We start from the raw sequence: 24,897 nt of genomic DNA, 5'->3' as shown, positions 1-24,897 counted from the left end.
ACATACAGCCCAACACCCACATAGGGCCCAATGCTGTGCTATACAGAGGGGGAGAAGCCAAGAGGACAGCCAGTCATGTGACCTGTCAGTCATGTGATCAGCCTTTCCTTCATTGATATACTTCAATACTATTGGCTGTTGGGTATTTGGTTTTAAATATGACCCCAAGGAGGAGATATTGAAGACGGTCTCAGGAGTCAGAGTGAAGCAGGCCGAGGCTGATATGTCGGGTCCTCTTGTGTTCTCCATACAAACACCATTTCCTTCTTCCTCCTCCTCCTGCAGGCTTCGGGTACCAATCAGAGCTGGAGCTGAGAGTGGCGGAAGCTGCGAGGAGACAGTACAACAAGCTGAAAATTCAGACCAAAGCTGAAATCCGGCAAACCATCGATCGGTTATTGGTTGGAGAATTTATAGTGAGTCGGTCTGGAAGTGTTGGCGATTGTCAGTAATAGTTTGTGAGAGTTTAGAGAATGGTCAGTGGGTCTGGTTTCAAATGTATCAAAGAACTGCATGATCCGTGTCTTCACCAGAAACAACCAATCACGTTACAGCTGTCATTTGGTAGCCTGCAGCTGGAAAAATGATTGGCTGATGTAGTCTGCGCACCCATATCCCGGGATACACCGTGCTCAGTAAATCCATCGATGAGACCGCTGGGGCTGCGATTAGAATCGCCACGGATATTGCATCTCAAATACATAATCTGCATAATTCTGGTGCCCGGTTGTGGTGCCCGGTTGTGGTGCCCGGTTGTGGTGCCGGTTGTAGTGCCCGGTTGTGGTGCCCGGTTGTGGTGCCGATTGTGCTGCCCGGTTGTGCTGCCCGGTTGTGCTGCCCGGTTCTGGTGCCCGGTTGTGGTGCCCGGTTCTGCTGCCCGGTTGTGCTGCCCGGTTGTGCTGCCCGGCTCTGGTGCCCGGTTCTGCTGCCCGGCTCTGGTGCCCGGCTCTGGTGCCCGGTTCTGGTGCCCGGCTCTGGTGCCCGGCTCTGGTGCCCGGTTCTGGTGCCCGGTTCTGATGCCCGGTTCTGGTGCCCGGCTCTGGTGCCCGGTTCTGGTGCCCGGTTCTGGTGCCCGGCTCTGGTGCCCGGCTCTGGGTGCCCGGTTGTGCTGCCCGGTTGTGCTGCCCGTTGTGCTGCCCGGTTCTGGTGCCCGGTTCTGGTGCCCGTTGTGCTGCCTGGTTGTGCTGCCCGGTTCTGGTGCCCGTTGTGCTGCCCGGTTCTGGTGCCCGGTTGTGCTGCCCGGTTGTGCTGCCCGGTTGTGCTGCCCGGTTCTGGTGCCCGTTGTGCTGCCCGGTTCTGGTGCCCGGTTCTGGTGCCCGTTGTGCTGCCCGGTTCTGGTGCCCGTTGTGCTGCCCGGTTGTGCTGCCCGGTTCTGATGCCCGGTTCCCAGACTACAGACATGACATACAGTATATTAACGAGCGGTACAAGAGCATTGAGCCCGGGTTCACACTGATGCGGTCCGAAATTTGCGGTGTTTTCAGTGAATTCCGCACCGCATCAGAATCGCGCCCCTTTCATGGGAACCGCGGCGGGTGTGAATGTTAACAACTCCCCGAAAGCGGTCCACAAAACGCGGTGCGATGTGCAGAATGGGATCACAGAGGTGTGAATACCCGTGCGATCCGATTCTAGTGCCGACAAAACAAAGGGTCCTGCGTGTTTTTGGTGCGGTGTGATTGGCTCCATACATAATGTACGCCTCCGATCGCACCGCACACCAACCGAGCCGGTCCGGACTGTGCAGGGATCCCGACAATAATGTTAAGATCCACCCAGAATCCTGACCAGCTGCTGGCTCAGCCTCTCGGCCCGCTGCTGAGAGACTAATACAGGCCATTCTGAATGATTTTTCGTTCGAAAATGTCGTTGGCACGGTAATCCGATGGGCCATCAGTGATTTTGAAAATCAGCCGACCGAGTCATAAAGTTCACCCCATATAACAGGCGGAACTTCTGTTCCTTCCAGGTCACGGCTCGCGCGCATATTCTTTTCGGAAAAACGATCGTACGATTTGATCATCATTGAGTCGAAAATCGGTCGTTTTTCTCAATGTTTCCTAAATGCCCGATCACCAAAAAGGGGAGAAACCACGAAAATTGGCCGGTGCCATTGACCCCACTAACAGAGCGAAAATCAAACGATTATTCTTAGGTCCCATTTTTGGACGAAAAATCAGTTGAATTGCGACCTGTGTATGGCCGGCATAACTCCTGCTTTCCAGTGAGCTCTGGAGGGGCAGAACAGAGAGCTGGTGACTGAAAGTCATCACTCACTGGAGACAGAGAACTGAGCGATCAGCAGTCTTTGATCACTCAGTTCTTGGTCTCAGAGGTGGCAAGGAACAGCTGCAGCATCAGGCCGATATTTTGTTGATTTTTTTTATATTCTTGCACTTTTCTTTGAAAACAAACCATACTGAACGAGAAACCTCTCCAGCGCCTCTGAGGGGTCAATGTCAGGAAGAAACAAAGGAATCAGATGTGTCCTTGGAGTAATATCTCGGGGATGCAGCCCTCCTCTGACTGGGGGATCAAACCAAAACTGAAACAGAAGCACAGCGGCGGTGCAAACACCGAGCGCATTATCCAAGATTTATTAAAAATGTAAAAACAGAAAACACTCAGAAAATGAGATGCCTATAAAAGGCCAATACAACCACTGAGACGGCCCAACGTGACGGTAGAGCGTCCGACTGGTGGTGAGGGCGGCCCGCTGACGCGTTTCAGGGCCACTTCCTCAGAGCTGGCGCCTGATTTGTGAGTGTTTCCCGATTACATATTTATTAATCCTTGGATACTGCGCTCGGTGTTTGCACCACTTGTGTGCTTCTTACAACAAACCATCCCTAAACTCTCCGTCTGCCCTTGTGGTGAGCTTCTTCCACCTCAGATATCCCGGAGGTCACAACAAACACTAGACTTGGTTTGCGTCGGTTCCCAACATCTGAGGTTCCGCTCGTATCTGCGCGATGCTGGAAAGAATTTTTTGAAACAAAATGAAGCGCAAAAAAGGTCAAAAAATGACCACGCAAAGCAAACGTGTACACCAGTTACATTGACGACATACTAGTGAAAGCGCACAATGCGGGTAAGGAAACAAAACCACGCATGTTCCCTAGTGAGCAGAAACACGCAGCATTTTTACAGGTGTGCTGCGGGGATGTTATTTCTTTCAGGCACCCCAGTGCACCCCCCTATAATGAGTGTCAGGGCTCCCGGGTGTGACCAGAGGTGTGTGACTGACGCAGGGAAACGCAGGCTTCAGATATGTTATAAACAATATAATTTTTTAACACTAACAATACAAAACGCAGTGCAATACTAGAATATAATACAGTGCAAACGAACCAAACCACCCACAGATACAGTACATACAGTGCAAGCGTCGTCAGGCAGGCCGGGTCAATAACAATCGGGCAGGTAGGTACAGGAGGAGCAGGCGGAGAGTAGTCAGGTCACAAGCCGGTACAGCAACTAACGGGCAGGTAGGTACAGGGGGTCAGGCAGAGAATGGTCGGGGTCACAAGCCAGGGATCAAACAGGAGAAGTCAGCAGAGGTCAGGATCAGGCAGGGTCGGCAACGAGTCAGTCAGTCAGTCAGGAACAGGAACGCAGGTTACAAGATACAGGGCCCATGGAAAAACACACACACCAAGGCACAGACTGCAGGTCTGGCCATCCCTTAAATACACCTCTGTAATCAGCCTCAGGTGTTTGGCTGACTGCAGAGTTGAGTCTCTGATTGCTGAGAGCACCCGCTGGCCAGCCCTGGTACTGCAGCCCACAAGGCAGGTGAGTCCCACCATTACTGGCAAGTCCATTCCTGACAATGAGCTTGCTGAGATATTACATACCAAAAATACATGGTAATAAAGTACCAGGGGGTTGGTTTACTGAAGACAAATAGACCGGGCACTTTGCTAGTGCAGTTCCTCCAGAGGTTAGTAAATGAGGAAAAACTTCATTTTGCAAAGAACACCCAATCACATGCAAGGAAAATTAAAAAAAAAACTGCGTTTTTGCTTGCACATGATTGGATGATAGAAATCAGCTGATCTTCCCTTCATTTCAGAGCCTCCCCCTCAGTCCTAGAGCAGCTGCACTCACTATTTGTCTTTAGTAAATCAATCCCCGTGGGTTTTGTTGCAGCAGATTGAATAAGAAGGGGGTCATGCACTTCATTGGTGTGATATAGAATGAGCTGCCCGACCACCACATACAGTAACGTGTAGAACTGCGCAGGGGAGCACGCTGCACCTCGCACACATGTAGACCCGGCCTTACAAGACACGTGATTTGGGTTACTTTGAGGGCCTAGCAGGCTGCCAAGATTCCGCTCTCCTAGGAAAACGCACTGCCTGGGTTGTGAACTTTGAAAATGAATCTCTTTACAATGCTCTTAGCTGCAGAGATGAGTGAGGGCTTGTGTTGGTTACATAGTTATAGTTCCATAGTTACATAGTTAGTCTGGCTGAATAAAACAAACGTCCATCCAGTTCAACCATTAAAAAAAAAAAAAGTTATAATCCTCCACCCACAGTGGATCCAGAGGAAGGCAAAAAACCCAGCAGAGCACGATCCAATTTGCTCCCGAAGGGAAACATTCCTTCCTGACCCCCCGAGAGGCAATCGGATATTCCCTGGATCACCTTTCCCCTATAAATGTTATATCCAGTTATATTCTGTGTATCCAAGAAAGAATCCAGGACTTTCCTACAGCAATCCACTGAGCTGGCCACACCCAACTCTGGAGGGAGTCTATTCCACATTCACAGCTCTTACTGTGAAGAAACCTTTCCGTTGGTGTTTTCACTGCTTGTTCAGAACAGGTTGGTACATGGCCTGAGCACAGGTTGATTTTCACAGGGCCAACAGATTGAATAAATATTTTGATTAGTTGCTGATGTTTCTTTTTCTTCTCTTCTGTGCAGGAGAACAGCAGGCGCTGGACAATACGTCTGGATATCTCTGCTCCCAGGTGATCTTTCCAGATGATTTTGTGTGCCAGGATCCAGTCTTAGTGGTGGTGGATCTTGGAAGAATCCTGCTTACCAATTCTCACGGTATGGATCGTCTGTTGGTACTTTGTGGCAGTAGGACGGTAGGATCTCTGTGTGGGGGGGGGGGGGGGGGGGGAGACATTGGAGAGGAAGTCCTTCCTTTATGAACCAGTTCCGGCATCTCTTATACTATTGATATATGACATCAGTGACATCACTACAGAATGTATTATATGACCGGGCAAACCCCCGCCCCCCTCATGGGCTTGGCTTAGCAGGTAGGTTCTGGGTTCACCCAGCAAACGGACATCTATAGAAATTCAATGGCTGCTTTGTTGGGTTTACTCCGGGAAACAATAATCTCATCTCTTCCTCTAACAAACCTCTGTAGTTTCAGCCAAACAACAGTTTTGTCTGTGAAAACCTTTCCTGGTCATATTACTGCCTGACTCCATCCACCCCTGAGATGCAGAGAAATGTAAACGTTCAGCATCTCCTCTGTAGATGACGTCAGGCGGCTCCCAGCTCTCCTCATTGCTGCATGAGTCCGGTATATACAAACAATTCACTTCTGTCGGGGATACTTCTTCTATGTGCAGTAACATACAAATTTTCAGGACAAGCTTTTGGGGTGTAACCCCCCCTGGCAAGGACCACGCCCCGGGTTCGCTAGCCGCCAGGGACGTGGGGTCATGATGGGCCACACCCCAAAGCTTGTCCTGAAAAATCGTACGTTTGTGCAAATAAAAAATATACCCCAGACAGAAGTGAATTGTTTCCGTCACAAGTGCATGTATACGGCTCCAGTCACCTCTGGTATATAGCAACCTGTGACCTGAGCTAGACAGGAATCCTAAGCCCCGCTCTCTATCGGCTGCACTGAGGCTCAGAGGTCACTCTGCGTGTTTCATCATCCGCTTGTCTAGAGGAGCACGCCAAGAATTTCCTGATACTGATTTAGTATGGACTAAGTGTCCGGTGATTATCTGTTCCTGTCCTAATTAGATTTAGTATGGACTAAGTGTCCGGTGATTATCTGTTCCTGTCCTAATTAGATTTAGTATGGACTAAGTGTCCGGTGATTATCTGTTCCTGTCCTAATTAGATTTAGTATGGACTAAGTGTCCGGTGATTATCTGTTCCTGTCCTAATTAGATTTAGTATGGACTAAGTGTCCGGTGATTATCTGTCCCTGTACTAATTAGATTTAGTATGGACTAAGTGTCCGGAGATTATCTGTCCCTGTCCTAATTAGATTTAGTATGGACTAAGTGTCCGGTGATTATCTGTCCCTGTCCTAATTAGATTTAGTATGGACTAAGTGTCCGGTGATTATCTGTCCCTGTCCTAATTAGATTTAGTATGGACTAAGTGTCCGGTGATTATCTGTCCCTGTCCTAATTAGATTTAGTATGGACTAAGTGTCCGGTGATTATCTGTCCCTGTACTAATTAGATTTAGTATGGACTAAGTGTCCGGTGATTATCTGTCCCTGTCCTAATTAGATTTAGTATGGACTAAGTGTCCGGTGATTATCTGTCCCTGTCCTAATTAGATTTAGTATGGACTAAGTGTCCGGTGATTATCTGTTCCTGTCCTAATTAGATTTAGTATGGACTAAGTGTCCGGAGATTATCTGTTCCTGTCCTAATTAGATTTAGTATGGACTAAGTGTCCGGTGAATATCTGTCCCTGTCCTAATTAGCTTTAGTATGGACCTAAGTGTCCGGAGATTATCTGTCCCTGTCCTAATTAGATTTAGTATGGACTAAGTGTCCGGTGATTATCTGTTCCTGTCCTAATTAATCTTGCCAGCTCTGGAATGTGCGCACACATGAAGAACACCCACACTGACACACGAGTTCAGTCTGTGAATACTTCTAATTTATTGAAATGAAAAAGTGAGTTTATATATACAAGATGATGCAAACGTCACGTCAGAGCAACATTTGCATTATATTCGTCTTTGATTGGTCACTCTACAGGAAAACAATCTTCCTCAGAATATAGGCGTGATCTTCTCCGAGGTCATATCTCTAAAAAGAAATATTTCCTTTGTTCTCAAGTTCACTCCATGGGAGGGGTTGCTGAGCAGCTATTTTTGAGTTAAGGAGGACTACAAAGACCAGCAGGCAAAAAATATACACACAACACATATATATATATATATTCATACAAAACATTTAGAAATATAAAAATAGATCTGTATAGAAAAATGTATATATTCACCAGGAAACCAAATAGGCTTTTTACCATATTCATCGCATTATCTGTAACGGATCCGACCCCAGACTGCACTGGGGTATTTCTGTTAGACTCCCGCTTCCCATCCGAACACCGACCACTGACACCACAGAGACCACTGACACCACAGAGACCATACAGGACTAGACGACACCAATATGTCCGAACACCGACCACTGACACCACAGAGACCATACAAGACTAGACGACACTAATCTGTCCGAACACCGACCACTGACACCACCGCTGACCATACAAGACTAGACGACACCAATCTGTCCGAACACCGACCACTGACACCACAGAGACCATACAGGACGAGACGACACCAATCTGTCCGAACACCGACCACTGACACCACAGAGACCATACAGGACTAGACGACACCAATCTGTCCGAACACCGACCACTGACACCACCGCTGACCATACAGGACTAGACGACACCAATCTGTCCGAACACCGACCACTGACACCACCGCCGACCATACAGGACTAGACGACACCAATCTGTCCGACCACTGACACCACCGCCGACCATACAGGACTAGACGACACCAATCTGTCCGAACACTGACCACTGACACCACAGAGACCATACAGGACTAGACGCCAATCTGTCCGAACACCGACCACTGACACCACCGCTGACCATACAAGACTAGACTACACCAATCTGTCCGAACACCGACCACTGACACCACAGAGACCATACAAGACTAGACGACACCAATCTGTCCGAACACCGACCACTGACACCACCGCTGACCATACAAGACTAGACGACACTAATCTGTCCGAACACCGACCACTGACACCACAGAGACCATACAGGACTAGACGACACCAATCTGTCCGAACACCGACCACTGACACCACAGAGACCATACAGGACTAGACGACACCAATCTGTCCGAACACCGACCACTGACACCACAGAGACCATACAAGACTAGACGACACCAATCTGTCCGACCACTGACACCACCGCCGACCATACAAGACTAGACGACACCAATCTGTCCGAACACCGACCACTGACACCACAGAGACCATACAAGACTAGACGACACCAATGTGTCCGAACACCGACCACTGACACCACAGAGACCATACAAGACTAGGCAACACCAGTCTGTCCGAACACCGACCACTGACACCACCGCTGACCATACAGGACTAGACGACACCAGTCTGTCCGAACACCGACCACTGACACCACAGAGACCATACAAGACTAGACGACACCAATCTGTCCGAACACCGACCACTGACACCACAGAGACCATACAGGACTAGGCGACACCAGTCTGTCCGAACACCGACCACTGACACCACCGCTGACCATACAGGACTAGACAACACCAGTCTGTCCGAACACTGACCACTGACACCACCGCTGACCATACAGGACTAGACGACACCAATCTGTCCGAACACCGACCACTGACACCACAGAGACCATACAAGACTAGACGACACCAGTCTGTCCGAACACTGACCACTGACACCACAGAGACCATACAAGACTAGACGACACCAGTCTGTCCGAACACCGACCACTGACACCACAGAGACCATACAAGACTAGACGACACCAATCTGTCCGAACACCGACCACTGACACCACAGAGACCATACAGGACTAGACGACACCAATCTGTCCGAACACCGACCACTGACATCACAGAGACCATACAAGACTAGGCGACACCAATCTGTCCGAACACCGACCACTGACACCACCACTGACCATACAAGACTAGACGACACCAATCTGTCCGAACACCGACCACTGACACCACCGCTGACCATACAAGACTAGACGACACTAATCTGTCCGAACACAGACCACAGACACCACAGAGACCATACAGGACTAGACGACACCAAATCTGTCCGAACACCGACCACTGACACCACAGAGACCATACAGGACTAGACGACACCAATCTGTCCGAACACCGACCGCTGACACCACAGAGACCATACAAGACTAGACGACACCAATCTGTCCGAACACCGACCACTGACACCACAGAGACCATACAGGACTAGACGACACCAATCTGTCCGAACACCGACCACTGACACCACAGAGACCATACAGGACTAGACGACACCAATCTGTCCGAACACCGACCACTGACACCACAGAGACCATACAGGACTAGACGACACCAATCTGTCCGAACACCGACCACTGACACCACAGAGACCATACAGGACTAGACGACACCAATCTGTCCGAACACCGACCACTGACACCACAGAGACCATACAGGACTAGACGACACCAATCTGTCCGAACACCGACCACTGACACCACCGCCGACCATACAGGACTAGACGACACCAATCTGTCCGAACACCGACCACCGACACCACCGCTGACCATACAGGACTAGACGACACCAATCTGTCCGAACACCGACCACCGACACCACAGAGACCATACAGGACTAGACGACACCAATCTGTCCGAACACCGACCACTGACACCACAGAGACCATACAGGACTAGACGACACCAATCTGTCCGAACACCGACCACTGACACCACAGAGACCATACAAGACTAGGCGACACCAATCTGTCCGAACACCGACCACCGACACCACCGCTGACCATACAGGACTAGACGACACCAGTCTGTCCGAACACCGACCACTGACACCACCGCTGACCATACAGGACTAGACAACACCAGTCTGTCCGAACACCGACCACTGACACCACAGAGACCATACAGGACTAGACGACACCAATCTGTCCGAACACCGACCACTGACACCACAGAGACCATACAGGACTAGACGACACCAATCTGTCCGAACACCGACCACTGACACCACAGAGACCATACAAGACTAGGCGACACCAATCTGTCCGAACACCGACCACCGACACCACCGCTGACCATACAGGACTAGACGACACCAGTCTGTCCGAACACCGACCACTGACACCACCGCTGACCATACAGGACTAGACAACACCAGTCTGTCCGAACACCGACCACTGACACCACAGAGACCATACAGGACTAGACGACACCAATCTGTCCGAACACCGACCACTGACACCACAGAGACCATACAAGACTAGACGACACCAATCTGTCCGAACACCGACCACTGACACCACAGAGACCATACAGGACTAGACGACACCAATCTGTCCGAACACCGACCACTGACACCACAGAGACTATACAAGACTAGACGACACCAATCTGTCCGAACACCGACCACTGACATCACAGAGACCATACAGGACTAGACGACACCAATCTGTCCGAACACCGACCACTGACACCACAGAGACCATACAGGACTAGACGACACCAATCTGTCCGAACACCGACCACTGACACCACCGCTGACCATACAGGACTAGACGACACCAGTCTGTCCGAACACCGACCACTGACACCACCGCTGACCATACAGGACTAGACGACACCAATCTGTCCGAACACCGACCACTGACACCACCGCTGACCATACAAGACTAGACGACACCAATCTGTCCGAACACCGACCACTGACACCACAGAGACCATACAGGACTAGACGACACCAATCTGTCCGAACACCGACCACTGACACCACAGAGACCATACAGGACTAGACGACACCAATCTGTCCGAACACTGACCACTGACACCACAGAGACCATACAGGACTAGGCGACACCAATCTGTCCGAACACCGACCACTGACACCACCGCTGACCATACAAGACTAGACGACACCAATCTGTCCGAACACCGACCACTGACACCACAGAGACCATACAAGACTAGGCGACACCAGTCTGTCCGAACACCGACCACTGACACCACCGCTGAGCATACAGGACTAGACGACACCAATCTGTCCGAACACCGACCACTGACACCACAGAGACCATACAAGACTAGACGACACCAATCTGTCCGAACACCGACCACTGACACCACAGAGACCATACAAGACTAGACGACACCAATCTGTCCGAACACCGACCACTGACACCACAGAGACCATACAGGACTAGACGACACCAATCTGTCCGAACACCGACCACTGACACCACAGAGACCATACAAGACTAGACGACACCAATCTGTCCGAACACCGACCACTGACACCACAGAGACCATACAGGACTAGACGACACCAGTCTTGAAGTAAACCAGGAAGTAGATTAGTTTATTTGAACACAGATACAATATATATACACTCAGGGGACAATCCCCCCTTCCTGCATAATGATACAGGGCGGGACAATCCCCCCTTCCTGCATAATGACACAGGGCGGGGCAATCCCCCCCTCCCTGCAGAATGACACAGGGCGGGACAATCTACCTTTAGTAACAAGAGACGCACAGGTATTCAAACTTCACACCAGCAGACAGTCCCATCAGGAGGGAGGGCTGCTGGAGACACCCCCCCCCACCAAGCCAATACACAAACACATACATCCCATAATAGTTTTCTCCCAAGCCAGACACACAATAGAACAATAGGATGCAACCACATGGCATTAAACAATCCACAACCCCCCCCCCAATATTAGGGCAGATCACCCTGTACCCACAGCGTGACTTACACATAAAAGGGATACGGGGACCTGAGACAGGGGTCTCCCCACCTCTCCAAAGGGGGCTGTGTTCCATGGGCCCCCCACCCAAACTGACTCCTGTCACATTATCCACTTGCTGTCAGCAATCAGATAAAGAGGTTCTAAAGGCAAAAGGTTTTCTATCTGAATGAATTCTCTGCAGGTAAAACCCCCCTCCGCCTCCAGCTCCCCCCCCCCCCCAGCCCCCCTTATACTTCCCTAAACCTGATCTCCATCCAGTGATGTGCGAGGGGAGCATTGTGCTGCATGCGGGGTGTCTGGGGCGCTCCTGCACCTTTAAGGAGGGGTGGGCTTCCTCAGGTCCACCTGCCCTCAGTCTGTCCATTAAACACATGTGGCCCTACTATGGGGGCTCTTACATTTGTGGAGTTAGGACCACAGAATATGGGGGTGCCGTGACGAGGCTCTGTGGCTCACGCGTGTATCTGCAAACGTGTGCGACTAAACCCCGGTGTTTAATGCATGCTGCTAGACGGGTTAATTTGGTTTGTTTGCAGGCTGGCTGGCACGTTAGAGCCGGGAACTTTTCTGTTTTGTTGTGTGACCTGCGTGGCCCTTCCATGTGCTCCTTGCTGTGGAGGCCAGTTATAGGCTGGGGCAGTGATCAGTTTTTGTGTTCTCTCGGCTCTCTTCCTTCTCATTGGCTCAGCGATAGCAGTGGGAGCCATTGGCTCCTGCTGCTGTCAATCACAGTCTGTGAGGAGGGAGCAGGGATGAGCTGCGCTCTGTATGTCAATGGACACACAACGCAGGGCTCAGGAGCGAGCACACATGAGTTCCCCCATCACAAGTGGCTTGCTCTGGGGAGGCACTTTACAGTGGAGCAGAGCCAGGAGCACCAGCGGGGGACCTCAAAATTGGAGAATTGGGGTTGCTCTGTGCAAAACCGTTAGACAGGTAACATTGCCTCTCGGGGGATCAGGAAGGAATTTTTTCCTAGCAGGAGCAAATTGGATTGTGCTTTGCTGGGTTTTCTGTCTTCCTCTGGATCCACTCTAGGTGGAGGATTATAACTTTTTTTTTTTTTTTAATGGTTGAACTGGATGGACTTTTTTCAGCCAGACAAACTATGTACCTATGTAAGAATAACATGTTTTTTTATTTAAAAAAGAGAATATATAGGTGCGGAAATATAGAGGATCATGGCTGCAGCTGCACCGCATGGCTGCAATGGCTCTTACAAGGCTGGGAAGGACATCCGCTCCCTGTGCTTTCCGGGCTTCTCTGTTCCTCCAGGGATCCTTGGAAGGCGGGTGGTGGAGGTGCTGGAGGAACATTTGTTCCCCGATCTTCTCTGATCAATAATCCCAGAAACCACGAAGATTTCATCACTTCTGGTTCACAGTCAGGGAAGCAGCTAGGCAAGCCAAGCAACTGTAAAAAAAGAATTAAAAAACAAAAAATGTAAAAGCACCCCTGTCCCCCCCTCTGCACAAACATGCGTGTGGGTCTGCACAGATATGTATTCAGTGATTGCACCTCATGTGTGGTATGGCTGTGAGAGCAATAATTCCAGAGCCGTAATTCACAATGAACTCAGAACTGATGACCTGCAAGGCTTTTAAAGCGTCACCTGAGGGTTAGTGGGCAGGTTTAGGTGCCGTAGTTTGTCACCGATTTATGGACACGCACAGCTTTACATCTAGACGTGTTTGGTATCTATTTACTCAACACAAAATCGGCTTTAATAATTTAATAGAAAATGTGTGTAACGGAACCGGACCCCGGCTGCACTCGGGTATTTCCGTTAGACTCCCGCTTCCCCGTCCGAACACAGATCCACGGACACCACCGCTGACCATACAAGACGAGACAACCAGACTTGGAAGCCAAGAGATAGACAGCTTTATTGTAACACAGATACAAGATATATACACAGGGCGGGCCAATACATTTAGTAACAAGAGACATCAGCAGACACCCCCACCAAGCCAATACACAAACGCATACATACCATGATAGTTTGCTCCCAAGCAAGACACACAATAGAACAATGGCATTAAACAATGAACAACCCCCCCTATACATGTCTACACAATATCAGGACATTCCAATCTGCACCCCTAACAGGCACAGGGTGACTTACACATAATCGAGATATGGGGAGCTGAGACAGGGGTCTCCCCACCCCCCAAAGTCACTCCCGTCACAATGTGGGATTATGTTGTTTTGTGCACATTAAAAGTTATTTAATGTGGAGTTCCACCCAAAAGGGGAAGTACCGCTTTAAGGATTGGTCCCCCGCTCTCCATTAAGGATTGGCCCCTTTGGGGGGGGGGAACAGGTACCCGCAATCGACAGGTACCCGCTCCCACGTCCGCTGCAATCTCAAGTTGTCTCCCCCTCTCCCTCCCTGTAGCCTTCTGGGACATGTGACAGGTCCCAGAAGACTACGGGGCCATTCATAAGCGCGACGCTTCTCGCACATGCTCAGTGGGCACCCGGCTGTGAAGCCGCAAGCTGTCACACTGGAGATGCTGGTACCTGGAACACAGGACAGCCGGTGGAACGGGCTGCCGGGAGGACATCGTGGGACAGGTGAGTGGATGTTTTTTTAAAAGTCAGCAGCTCCAGTTTTTCTCCACTTTTTGTAGCTTCTGACTTTTATTTTTCGCAGTGTGGGTGGAGCTGCGCTTTAAGTGTATTATTTCTTGAAAATTTGAATTTGTTGTTGGAACCCACAAATATCAGGTGACCTAAAGCTTTCCAACAGCCACCATTTTATTCTTCGGGGCTCTGCTTTCAGAAAATATATAATGTTTGGGGGTTCCAGGTAATTTTCTAACAAAAATGCTGATTTTAACGTGTGTGAAAAATAAATAAAATTGGCCCAAAATCAAGTGTTTCTGTGTTTTAACGATGGAGAATCCCTAAACTTGGCTCTGGCTTTTATTTTCTCAGCAGATGAAGGTAAGAGGAAGGTCACCGATCAATTATCTGCAGACACAAATGATTTAAGTGATGAAGAATACAAAACTCCTCTAGCAACACCAACCAGCAGCCCTCCCCCCGAAGCCGAGGCCAAAGCTGGCTCTGACACCACCAGCTACAGTGGGACAGAGCTGAGTGAGGAGCAGCTGGAAGCCTACCTGCTGAGCAATAAAATGTATGAGAAATATTCGCTGTCTTTCAAAGATTTGCAGATCATGGTTGGGCATGTAAAAGACAACTGGAAGCATCTCCAGGACAATGAAGTTGGCCCGACTCACGTTGTGGAGAAGTTCAATGTCCACCTACAGTTGGAACGTCGATTGATTTACACGTCTGATCCTCAGTATCCCGGGGCAATGCTTTCCGGGACACTCCCAGACTTAAAAATTCATATCAATGAAGATAAGATCTTTGCTTTGAAAAAATGTTTTACAAGCTTGGCAAACTCTGAAACCAAGACGCCTGATAATACGCCTCTTAGGAAAGAGAAAATATTCCTTCATACAGAAAGCAACGGAAGGACAAAGGATTCTGTGATGAACCTCACCCAAAGCATTGTCACCCTGGAGCAGCACACCCGCGAGGTTCTTGTAGAGTCTAAGCTTCTGTTGGCTGAATTTAAGATCAACTATATGCAGCTCGGTGTGGAAAGCTGCGGGCGGTACATTTCCCTTCTCAAAGTGTTTGGCTGTAATGCCAATTTTGTAAAACGACCTTATGACGTAGAAGTGGCCCTGACTGTTCATGGTCTGCTTATGGTGGACACCATGCAAACCTATGGCTCCGACTTTGATCTTCTGATGGCTTCCCACAAGAATCTTTGCTTGGATGCACCAACTGGGAGCCTTCGTGACAGCAGAGCACAGTCCCCGGTATCTGACAATGACCTTTCACCATCTGGTCCATTTAAAAATAAATGTACTTCCTTAGAAAACATGAGCCTAAAAGATCAGGAATCCCTCATCAGGCTTGAATATCAGTTTGTGAGCTCTGAATGTCCTTCAATGAACTTGGACAGCTCTTCACAAGTCATGACTGTCCAGGTCAACAATTTGGACATCATCCTGAATCCAGAAACAATGGTTGAGCTCATTGGTTTTCTTCAGAAGTCGTTTCCGAGAGAGAACGATGAGGCTAGTCCTCAACCTTTAAGGGACAGTTTTCAAAGCAACTTTACAGAGCAAGAATTTTTTCAGTCAACCTACGAGCAGAACACTCAGGTGGCAATTGACATTCACAGGTTAAACATCCTCCTCTTCAGGACAGTTAGTACCCCAGATGGAAGAAGTAGTGGAAAGAAGATTGCCACGGCTAGCATTGGTGGTACGAGGGTGAATGTAGCTCTAGGGAGTAGATTTGATGTCAATGGCTCTCTTGGCTGTCTCCAACTTATGGACCTTGCCCAGGATTCTTCAAAAAACCAATATGTGATCAGTATAGGCAACACAGCTGCATATGAAGGCCAAGGGTGTGATACCGAGGTTCTGGAAGCCATGTTTGTTAAACGAGACTTCCAATATTGTCCAATGGAGGCGTTGAGTTTTACTTTTGTTGAGAAATCCAAAGAAGAATTTGCCCTTAATCTTAAAATGGCGTCTTTGCATTATAACCATTCAGCCAAGTTTTTGAAAGAGCTGACTCTATCAATGGATGAGTTGGAAGATAACTTCCGGAACATGCTGAAGACAGCAGCCTCCAAAGTGTCCTCTGTGCTGGCCACCAAAACCGCCGAGTACAGCGAGATGGTGTCACTTTTTGAAACTCCACGTAAATATCGGGACCCTTTACAGTACGAAGCGGACGACTATGATGGGTTCTGTCCAGTCACTGTCAAGATGGATGCAGTAAAACTCATTTTAAATATTAATATAGAGTCTCCGGTTGTGTCCATCCCCCGCACTCCCGGTAGCACAGAACTTCTTGTTGGACACCTCGGTCAGATATCCATTCAGAACTTTGTATCCGATGAGGACCATTCAAGTAGTGACCGGGTACACGTTGAGATCAGAGATATAAAGCTCTACTCGTTGAACAGCAATGTTCTCTCTCATAAAGAATATCGGCGTTCAGAATCTGAATCCTCGCGCTCCATGTCAGGCTCAGCCAGTGTGAGCAGTCAGGAGGAGGCGCATTTTACCCGCCATGATTTCTTCGAGTCTTTGCAGAAGAATCAAGGTGAGTTTTATTGTTCGCTGAAACCTTTCCATATGTTCATTTCATGTCCTTTTATGATGGGTGGTGGCAACTAGAAGGCAGATCTGCTGTCTGTCAGGGCAATCAGCAGGCCTGCTGGGAAATTGCTGAAAGAAAAGCAATTACAGGACAAGGCTCTAGCAAGGTATCCTCTGCATGGGGCCTGAGCTAGAAACGTTTTGCTTTGTTACCCGTCCATGATTTTACGTCATTTCTGGGGGGTAAGCAGAGAGGACTGGTTTGTTCTCTGAGGGTACATGTCAATGGAAAGTACATCAGGGGTGTCCATACTATGGCCCTCCAGCTATTGAAGTACTACAATTCCCATCATGCCTCTGGGTGTCTTGCCTGTGGATGTCAGAGTCTTGCAAGGCCTCATGGGACTTGCAGTTCCTCAGCACCTGGAGGGCCATAGTTTGGACACCCCTACAGTACATCCTTCCAGTACAGTCCATACATACTCCCCATCGATCCGATGCTGCAGCTGTCCCCTGCCAGCTCTCCCCCGATCAGCCATCATTGATCACTCAGTTCTCGGGTCTGCTCGGAGGAAAGCCACTTCTCTCTGCTCTGCCCCTCCAGCAATCACTGGAGCGCCGGGGTGTGGAGGGAATGGGAGTGGCCGGCTCAGGTTGTCGGTGGTGTCAACCTGGCTGCTGTCCAGGCATCTGGGTGGATCCCGACATATTGTCATGATCCCTGAAGAGACCAGACCCAGCTCTGTGATGTCAGCTGACAGCAGGCTTTAGCCCTCTGTTGGCTGAATCTGGCTCAGAGAGTGATGAACAAAGTGCCGGAGAAAAGCTTTCCCAACACTTCTCCTATACCTGACTAGAGAGCGGGAATAAGAGAAGCTCTTTGTTAGGGGCCACACACTGAAGGATGATGTTCAGGCTGAGCCGCCCAGTCAGTGTCTTCTCCTTCACACAGATCCTGCAGATAGAGAGAACCTGTCACAGAGGCTGGAATTTATAACCAGCAGAGCCCAAGGAAGCTCTATTTAGAGGGTCGTTTGATTTTCCTCCATGTGTTTCTAAGATTTGTTCGAAATCTGCCGTTTTTTAGTTTTGTGGTTTTCCCGTGTATGACCTGCAATTGTAAAATATTGTATTTTATTCTCCAGCTTTCCACATATTACACAACACCACCATACAGTTCAAGATGGAGAAGTTTAATATAGAGAGAGACTGCCAGGTGACCTTTCCATTCAATGAAGACCCTTTAGAGGTGGAAAGTATCTTAAAGATTCAGGGAAATCTGGTTAATAATGTTCAGGTAAGTCTGTTATTAATGGGGTTGTGTGGGTGAGGGGAAGGCGCTCTCAGAAGATTGCTAAGAGTTAGAACTATTGGTGGAGATGTGTCCATGAATGGACCCGATCTACACATTCTTCATTGTTGGAGATGTGTCCAATGATTGGACTCGATCTGCATGTTCTTCATTGCTGGAGATATGTCTATGATTAGACTAGATCTGCACATTCTTCATTGTTGGAGATGTGTCCATGATTGGACCTGATCTTCACATTCTTCATTGTTGGAGATGTGTCCATGATTGGACCTGATCTTCACATTCTTCATTGTTGGAGATGGGTTCATGATTGGACCTGATCTTCACATTCTTCATTGCTGGAGGTGTGTCCATGATTGGACCTGATCTTCACATTCTTCATTGTTGGAGATGGGTTCATGATTGGACCTGATCTTCACATTCTTCATTGCTGGAGGTGTGTCCATGATTGGACTCAATCTGCACATTCTTCATTGTTGGACATGTGTCCATGATTGGACTCGATCTGCACATTCTTCATTGTTGGAGATGGGTTCATGATGGGACTCGATCTTCACATTCTTCATGTTGGAGATGGGTTCATAATTGGACCTGGTCTACACATTCTCCATTGCTAGAGATGTGTCCATGATTTGACCCGACCTTCACATTCTTCGTTGTTGGAGATGGGTTCATGATTGGACCTGATCTTCACATTCTTTATTGCTGGAGATGGGTTCATGTTTTGACCTGATCTTCACATTCTTCATGTTGGAGATGGGTCCATGATGGGACTCGATCTTCACATTCTCCATTGCTAGAGATGTGTCCATGATTGGACCCGATCTTCACATTCTTTGTTGTTGGAGATGGGTTCATGATTGGACTCAATCTTCACATTTTTCATGTTGGAGATCGGTTCATGATGGGATCCGATCTTCACATTCTTCATTGCTGGAGATGTGTCCATGATTGGACCCGATCTTCACATTCTTCATTGTTGGAGATGGGTTCATAATTGGACCTAGTCTACACATTCTCCATTGCTAGAGATGTGTCCATGATTGGACCTGATCTTCATATTCTTTATTGCTGGAGATGGGTTCATGTTTTGACCTGATCTTCACATTCTTCATTGCTGAAGATGGGTTCATGATTGGATCTGATCTTCACATTCTTCATTGCTGGAGATGTTTCCATGATTGGACCCAATCTTCACATTCACTGCTTGAGATGGGTTCATGATTGGACCTGATCCTCACATTCTTCATTGTTGGAGATGGGTTCATAATTGGACTGGATCTTCACATTCTTCATTGCAGGAGATGTGTCCATGATTGGACCTGATCTTCACATTCTTCATTGTTGGAGATGTGTCCGTGATTCTACCTGATTTGCACATTCTTCATTGTTGGAGATGTGTCCGTGATTGGACCTGATCTTCACATTCTTCATTGTTGGAGATGTGTCCGTGATTGGACCTGATCTTCACATTCTTCATTTCTGGAGATGGGTTCATGATTGGACCTGATCTTCACATTCTTCATTGCTGGAGATGGGTTCATGATTGGACCTGATCTTCACATTCTTCATTGCTGGAGATGGGTTCATGATTGGACCTGATCTTCACATTCTTCATTGCTGGAGATGGGTTCATGATTGGACTCGATCTTCACATTCTTCATTGCTGGACATGGGTTCATGATTGGACCTGATCTTCACATTCTTCATTGCTGGAGATGGGTTCATGATTGGACTCGATCTTCACATTCTTCATTGCTGGAGATGGGTTCATGATTGGACCTGATCTTCACATTCTTCATTGCTGGAGATGGGTTCATGATTGGACTCGATCTTCACATTCTTCATTGCTGGAGATGGGTTCATGATTGGACCTGATCTTCACATTCTTCATTGCTGGAGATGGGTTCATGATTGGACCTGATCTTCACATTTTTTTTTTTTATTTTATATATCGTTATTAATTTTTTTATTATACAAAACCATTTTAAACCAACATCTTACAGTACATAAATCCATATTTAATTGCATTCCCCATCTCCGTATGTCTTTTGACAGTTCTTTTCTGCTCCCCATGGCTCAGTATCTAGCCTGCTCAGTGCATCCACGTGAGAGCGAACAAACTCATTGACTATACACAGACACTGATTGAAATTTAAAAACCCACAGATGTGGGAAATTGCCCTTTAATTGCCATTGCACCCTCTGTGTGTCACCTTGTGTGTCTGTACCAAGGCCGGACATTCCAGGGGGCGGAGACTTCTGTTTCAGGAGGGGTGAAGACTTCTGATCCGGGCCATTTGGGGGATTTCTGTTATCGATACGATTTAAAAAGGAGCCAAACAACGATGTGATAATAAATGGCGTCCTATCATCACCGTCCTTCAATAAAAGAGAGGCAGGATCAGTCAGATTTTCACATTTCTGCCAGGGGAGGGAGACTTTTGAGCACAACTGTATTCTATATTATTGTCACTAATGGGGTGGGGGTCATCCTCTGGGGTGGGGTCATCCTCTTCAATCTCTGTTTCTCCAAGATGTCAGGAATTTTCAGTCCGGATTTGGTTTTGCGTGTCACATGTACTGTAAGTGCTGTAAATGGTGCCGGACAATCCTAAGTTCTTGTTTTTCCTCCCTGCAGGTGGTTCTGGCAAAGCATGTGTATGAGCAGGTCCTGCAGACTCTGGACAATCTGGTATACAGTGGAGACGTGAATAAGTTGCCCCAGTCCCCCACCAGCACCTCGGGCCCAGCTACCCCCGATAAATCTGCTCCTAAAGCTGCTGAAGTCTTCGTTGAGCAGAAAGAAAGCCATTTGTTCAAAGCTCCTCACCTTCGCTCCATACCCAGCAAATCCATATCTACTCAGGAGGTCAAATCCTTCACTCAGATTCAGGCCAATTTCAGCATCTCCGAACTCCAGATCCAGCTGAGTGGAGATCTCACACTCGGTTCTCAAGGTCTCGTCAGTCTCAGATTTCAGGACTTTGACATTGAGTTTAATAAAGGGCACCCCCACACCCTGGCCATACAGATAGCCTTACGTTCCCTTCTGATGGAAGACTTGCTGGAAAAGAATCCGGACTCAAAGTACAAGAATCTGATGGTGTCCCGGGGAGCTCCAAAAACATCAAGTTTAGCCCACAAGGAATATTTGTCCCAGTCCTGCCCATTGGTGTCTCATGTTGAATATCCGGATATGCCGCGGTCTCTGCCTTCTCATATGGAAGAAGCACCAAATGTCTTCCAGTTGTATCAAAGACCAACCAGCACGTCTCGCAAGAAGCCGAGTGAAGACATCGATTCTGAGTACCCATTAACTCCACCACCTTCCCCAACGTCAGAGAGGTCCAAGCCATCGGGCCTGAAGGACGGCTTTGATGACTCCTTGGTCCACATTAATGTGTTTTTGGTGGACAGAAAGCACCCTGAATTCTCCTCAAAGTACAAACAGATCAATCGAAGTGTGAATGTGGATTTTAACTGCCTTGATGTATTAATTACCCTGCAGACCTGGGTCGTCATTTTGGACTTTTTTGGAATCGGGTCGACAGCTGATAATCATTCCATGAAGCCGGAGACATTGGACAGCCGGCAGGCAATGAGATCAGAAATGAGCTCCAGCGTCAGTGATCCTGTCCAAGAACATACCAATACCAAAATGGATGTGAAGGTAACAAGCTCAGAGAAACGCTGGAACTCCGCTTTGCACCCTAGGGAGCCATGTGTTCCATCCCCCACCCCTCCTTACATCAGATGTCCAGAGCCCCCCCCGCCCCTCCTTACATCAGATGTCCAGAGCCCCCCGCCCCTCCTTACATCAGATGTCCAGAGCCCCCCCCGCCCCTCCTTACATCAGATGTCCAGAGCCCCCCCCCCGCCCCTCCCTTACATCAGATGTCCAGAGCCCCCCCCCGCCCCTCCCTTACATCAGATGTCCAGAGCCCCCCCCCCCGCCCCTCCCCTGCCCCTCCCTTACATCAGATGTCCAGAGCCCCCCCCGCCCCTCCTTACATCAGATGTCCAGAGCCCCCCGCCCCTCCTTACATCAGATGTCCAGAGCCCCCCCCGCCCCTCCTTACATCAGATGTCCAGAGCCCCCCGCCCCTCCTTACATCAGATGTCCAGAGCCCCCCCCGCCCCTCCTTACATCAGATGTCCAGAGCCCCCCGCCCCTCCTTACATCAGATGTCCAGAGCCCCCCGCTCCTCCTTACATCAGATGTCCAGAGCCCCCCGCTCCTCCTTACATCAGATGTCCAGAGCCCCCCGCCCCTCCTTACATCAGATGTCCAGAGCCCCCCCCCCCCCCCCCCCCGCCCCTCCTTACATCAGATGTCCAGAGCCCCCCGCCCCTCCTTACATCAGATGTCCAGAGCCCCCCCCCCGCCCCTCCCTTACATCAGATGTCCAGAGCCCCCCCCCGCCCCCCCCGCCCCTCCCTTACATCAGATGTCCAGAGCCCCCTCCGCCCCCCCCACCCCTCCCTTACATCAGATGTCCAGAGCCCCCCGCCCCTCCTTACATCAGATGTCCAGAGCCCCCCCCCCCGCCCCTCCTTACATCAGATGTCCAGAGCCCCCCCCCCCGCCCCTCCCTTACATCAGATGTCCAGAGCCCCCTCCGCCCCCCCCGCCCCTCCCTTACATCAGATGTCCAGAGCCCCCCGCCCCTCCTTACATCAGATGTCCAGAGCCCCCCCCCCGCCCCTCCTTACATCAGATGTCCAGAGCCCCCCCCCGCCCCTCCTTACATCAGATGTCCAGAGCCCCCCGCCCCTCCTTACATCAGATGAGATGGGGTGGGGGTGAGATGAGGGGATGGTATGAAGGGGGCCTAATGTCAGCTGAGCTGTTCTGTGATTGGCTGCTGTGGGTTGCAGCGCACCATTACCTTTGACATATACAATGACACCTTTATGAAGTGTGCCGGGGGAGAATATCATTCATGGACAGATAACAGAACACGCGTGTTTAGGAGACCACACGGTACACATTCCGTATGTTATATGTACAAAGATCACCGTGACCTTCTTCAGGATTTTATGACTCATTTGATAACAAACCATTCCGACCCGCCCTGCATCCTATACCGTCTACATACATACACAGGGCCCCTTCATTCCACACGTATGTCACACGGGCCCTATACCTGTGTAATGGCCTGTAAAGTCCAACATTTTACAGGAAAACGTTCCCATTCAGAAGGTCACCTGGACCCCCCCGGCCGGCTTGTGACATTAATATGGGCCCCTGTACTGGCCGGCTTGTGACATTAATATGGGCCCCTGTACTGGCCGGCTTGTGACATTAATGTGGCCCCTGTACTGGCCGGCTTGTGACATTAATATGGACCCCCCCGGCCGGCTTGTGACATTAATATGAGCCCCTGTACTGGCCGGCTTGTGACATTAATATGGGCCCCTGTACTGGCCGGCTTGTGACATTAATATGGGCCCCTGTACTGGCCGGCTTGTGACATTGATGTGGCCCCTGTACTGCTTGTGACATTGATTTGGCCCCTGTACTGCTTGTGACATTGATGTGGCCCCCGTACTGGCCGGCTTGTGACATTAATGTGGCCCCTGTACTGGCCGGGCTGTGACATTAATGTGGCCCCTGTACTGGCCAGCTTGTGACATTAATGTGGCCCCTGTACTGGCCAGCTTGTGACATTAATGTGGCCCCTGTACTGGCCGGCTTGTGACATTAATGTGGCCCCTGTACTGGCCGGTTTGTGACATTAATGTGGCCCCTGTACTGGCCGGCTTGTAACATTTATGTGGCCCCCGTACTGGCAGGCTTGTTACATTAATATGGGCCCCTGTACTGGCTGGCTTGTGACATTAATGTGGCCCCTGTACTGGCCGGCTTGTGACATTAATGTGGCCCCTGTACTGGCCGGCTTGTGACATTGATGTGGCCCCTGTACTGCTTGTGACATTGATGTGGCCCCTGTACTGCTTGTGACATTGATGTGGCCCCCGTACTGCTTGTGACATTGATGTGGCCCCCGTACTGCTTGTGACATTGATGTGGCCCCCGTACTGCTTGTGACATTGATGTGGCCCCCGTACTGCTTGTGACATTAATGTGGCCCCTGTACTGCTTGTGACATTGATGTGGCCCCCGTACTGCTTGTGACATTAATGTGGCCCCTGTACTGGCCGGCTTGTGACATTAATGTGGCCCCTGTACTGGCCGGCTTGTGACATTGATGTGGCCCCTGTACTGCTTGTGACATTGATGTGGCCCCCGTACTGCTTGTGACATTGATGTGGCCCCCGTACTGCTTGTGACATTGATGTGGCCCCTGTACTGCTTGTGACATTGATGTGGCCCCTGGCCTGCTGGGTTTGTGACGTCTCTCTCCTTGCAGGTCCACTCCTTGTCGTTGGTCCTGAAGAAGGCGGCGGGGGAATTGGCGAAGGCCATCGTATCCAAACTGACTGCCCACGTGGAGAACATGGGTGAGTGTTGGACGAAGGCGCACCGGGAACTGGATTCACATCCAACACGGAACCTCTACATACATGACATGGGGGAGATTTACTACAACTGGAAGGTGCGGCTCTGCATGGCAGCCAATCAGCTTCCAGCTTTTATTGTC

The 24,897-nt window shown here is 49.5% G+C and overlaps 1 protein-coding gene across 1 annotated transcript in view; it reads left to right on the top strand.

The window, feature by feature from the left end:
- Positions 1-285: 285 nt before the first annotated feature.
- Positions 286-24,897, top strand: part of LOC149427565 (intermembrane lipid transfer protein VPS13D-like) — a gene marked incomplete at its 5' end in the record, with an annotated part of 94,182 nt that continues 69,570 nt past the window's right edge. The window contains 7 exon segments of the mRNA XM_089667905.1: positions 286-416; positions 4,935-4,977; positions 4,980-5,066; positions 14,780-16,981; positions 18,123-18,274; positions 20,931-21,962; positions 24,667-24,757. Coding sequence (XP_089524031.1) covers positions 286-416; positions 4,935-4,977; positions 4,980-5,066; positions 14,780-16,981; positions 18,123-18,274; positions 20,931-21,962; positions 24,667-24,757 — 3,738 coding nt within the window.

This window comes from Staurois parvus, unplaced genomic scaffold (assembly GCF_062004578.1).
Source record: "Staurois parvus isolate SC_StPar_1 unplaced genomic scaffold, SC_StPar_1.0 ptg003658l, whole genome shotgun sequence".
Lineage (NCBI taxonomy): Eukaryota > Metazoa > Chordata > Amphibia > Anura > Ranidae > Staurois > Staurois parvus.
Note: the sequence above shows the minus strand (reverse complement) of the source record. Positions and strands in the feature narration are given on the sequence as shown.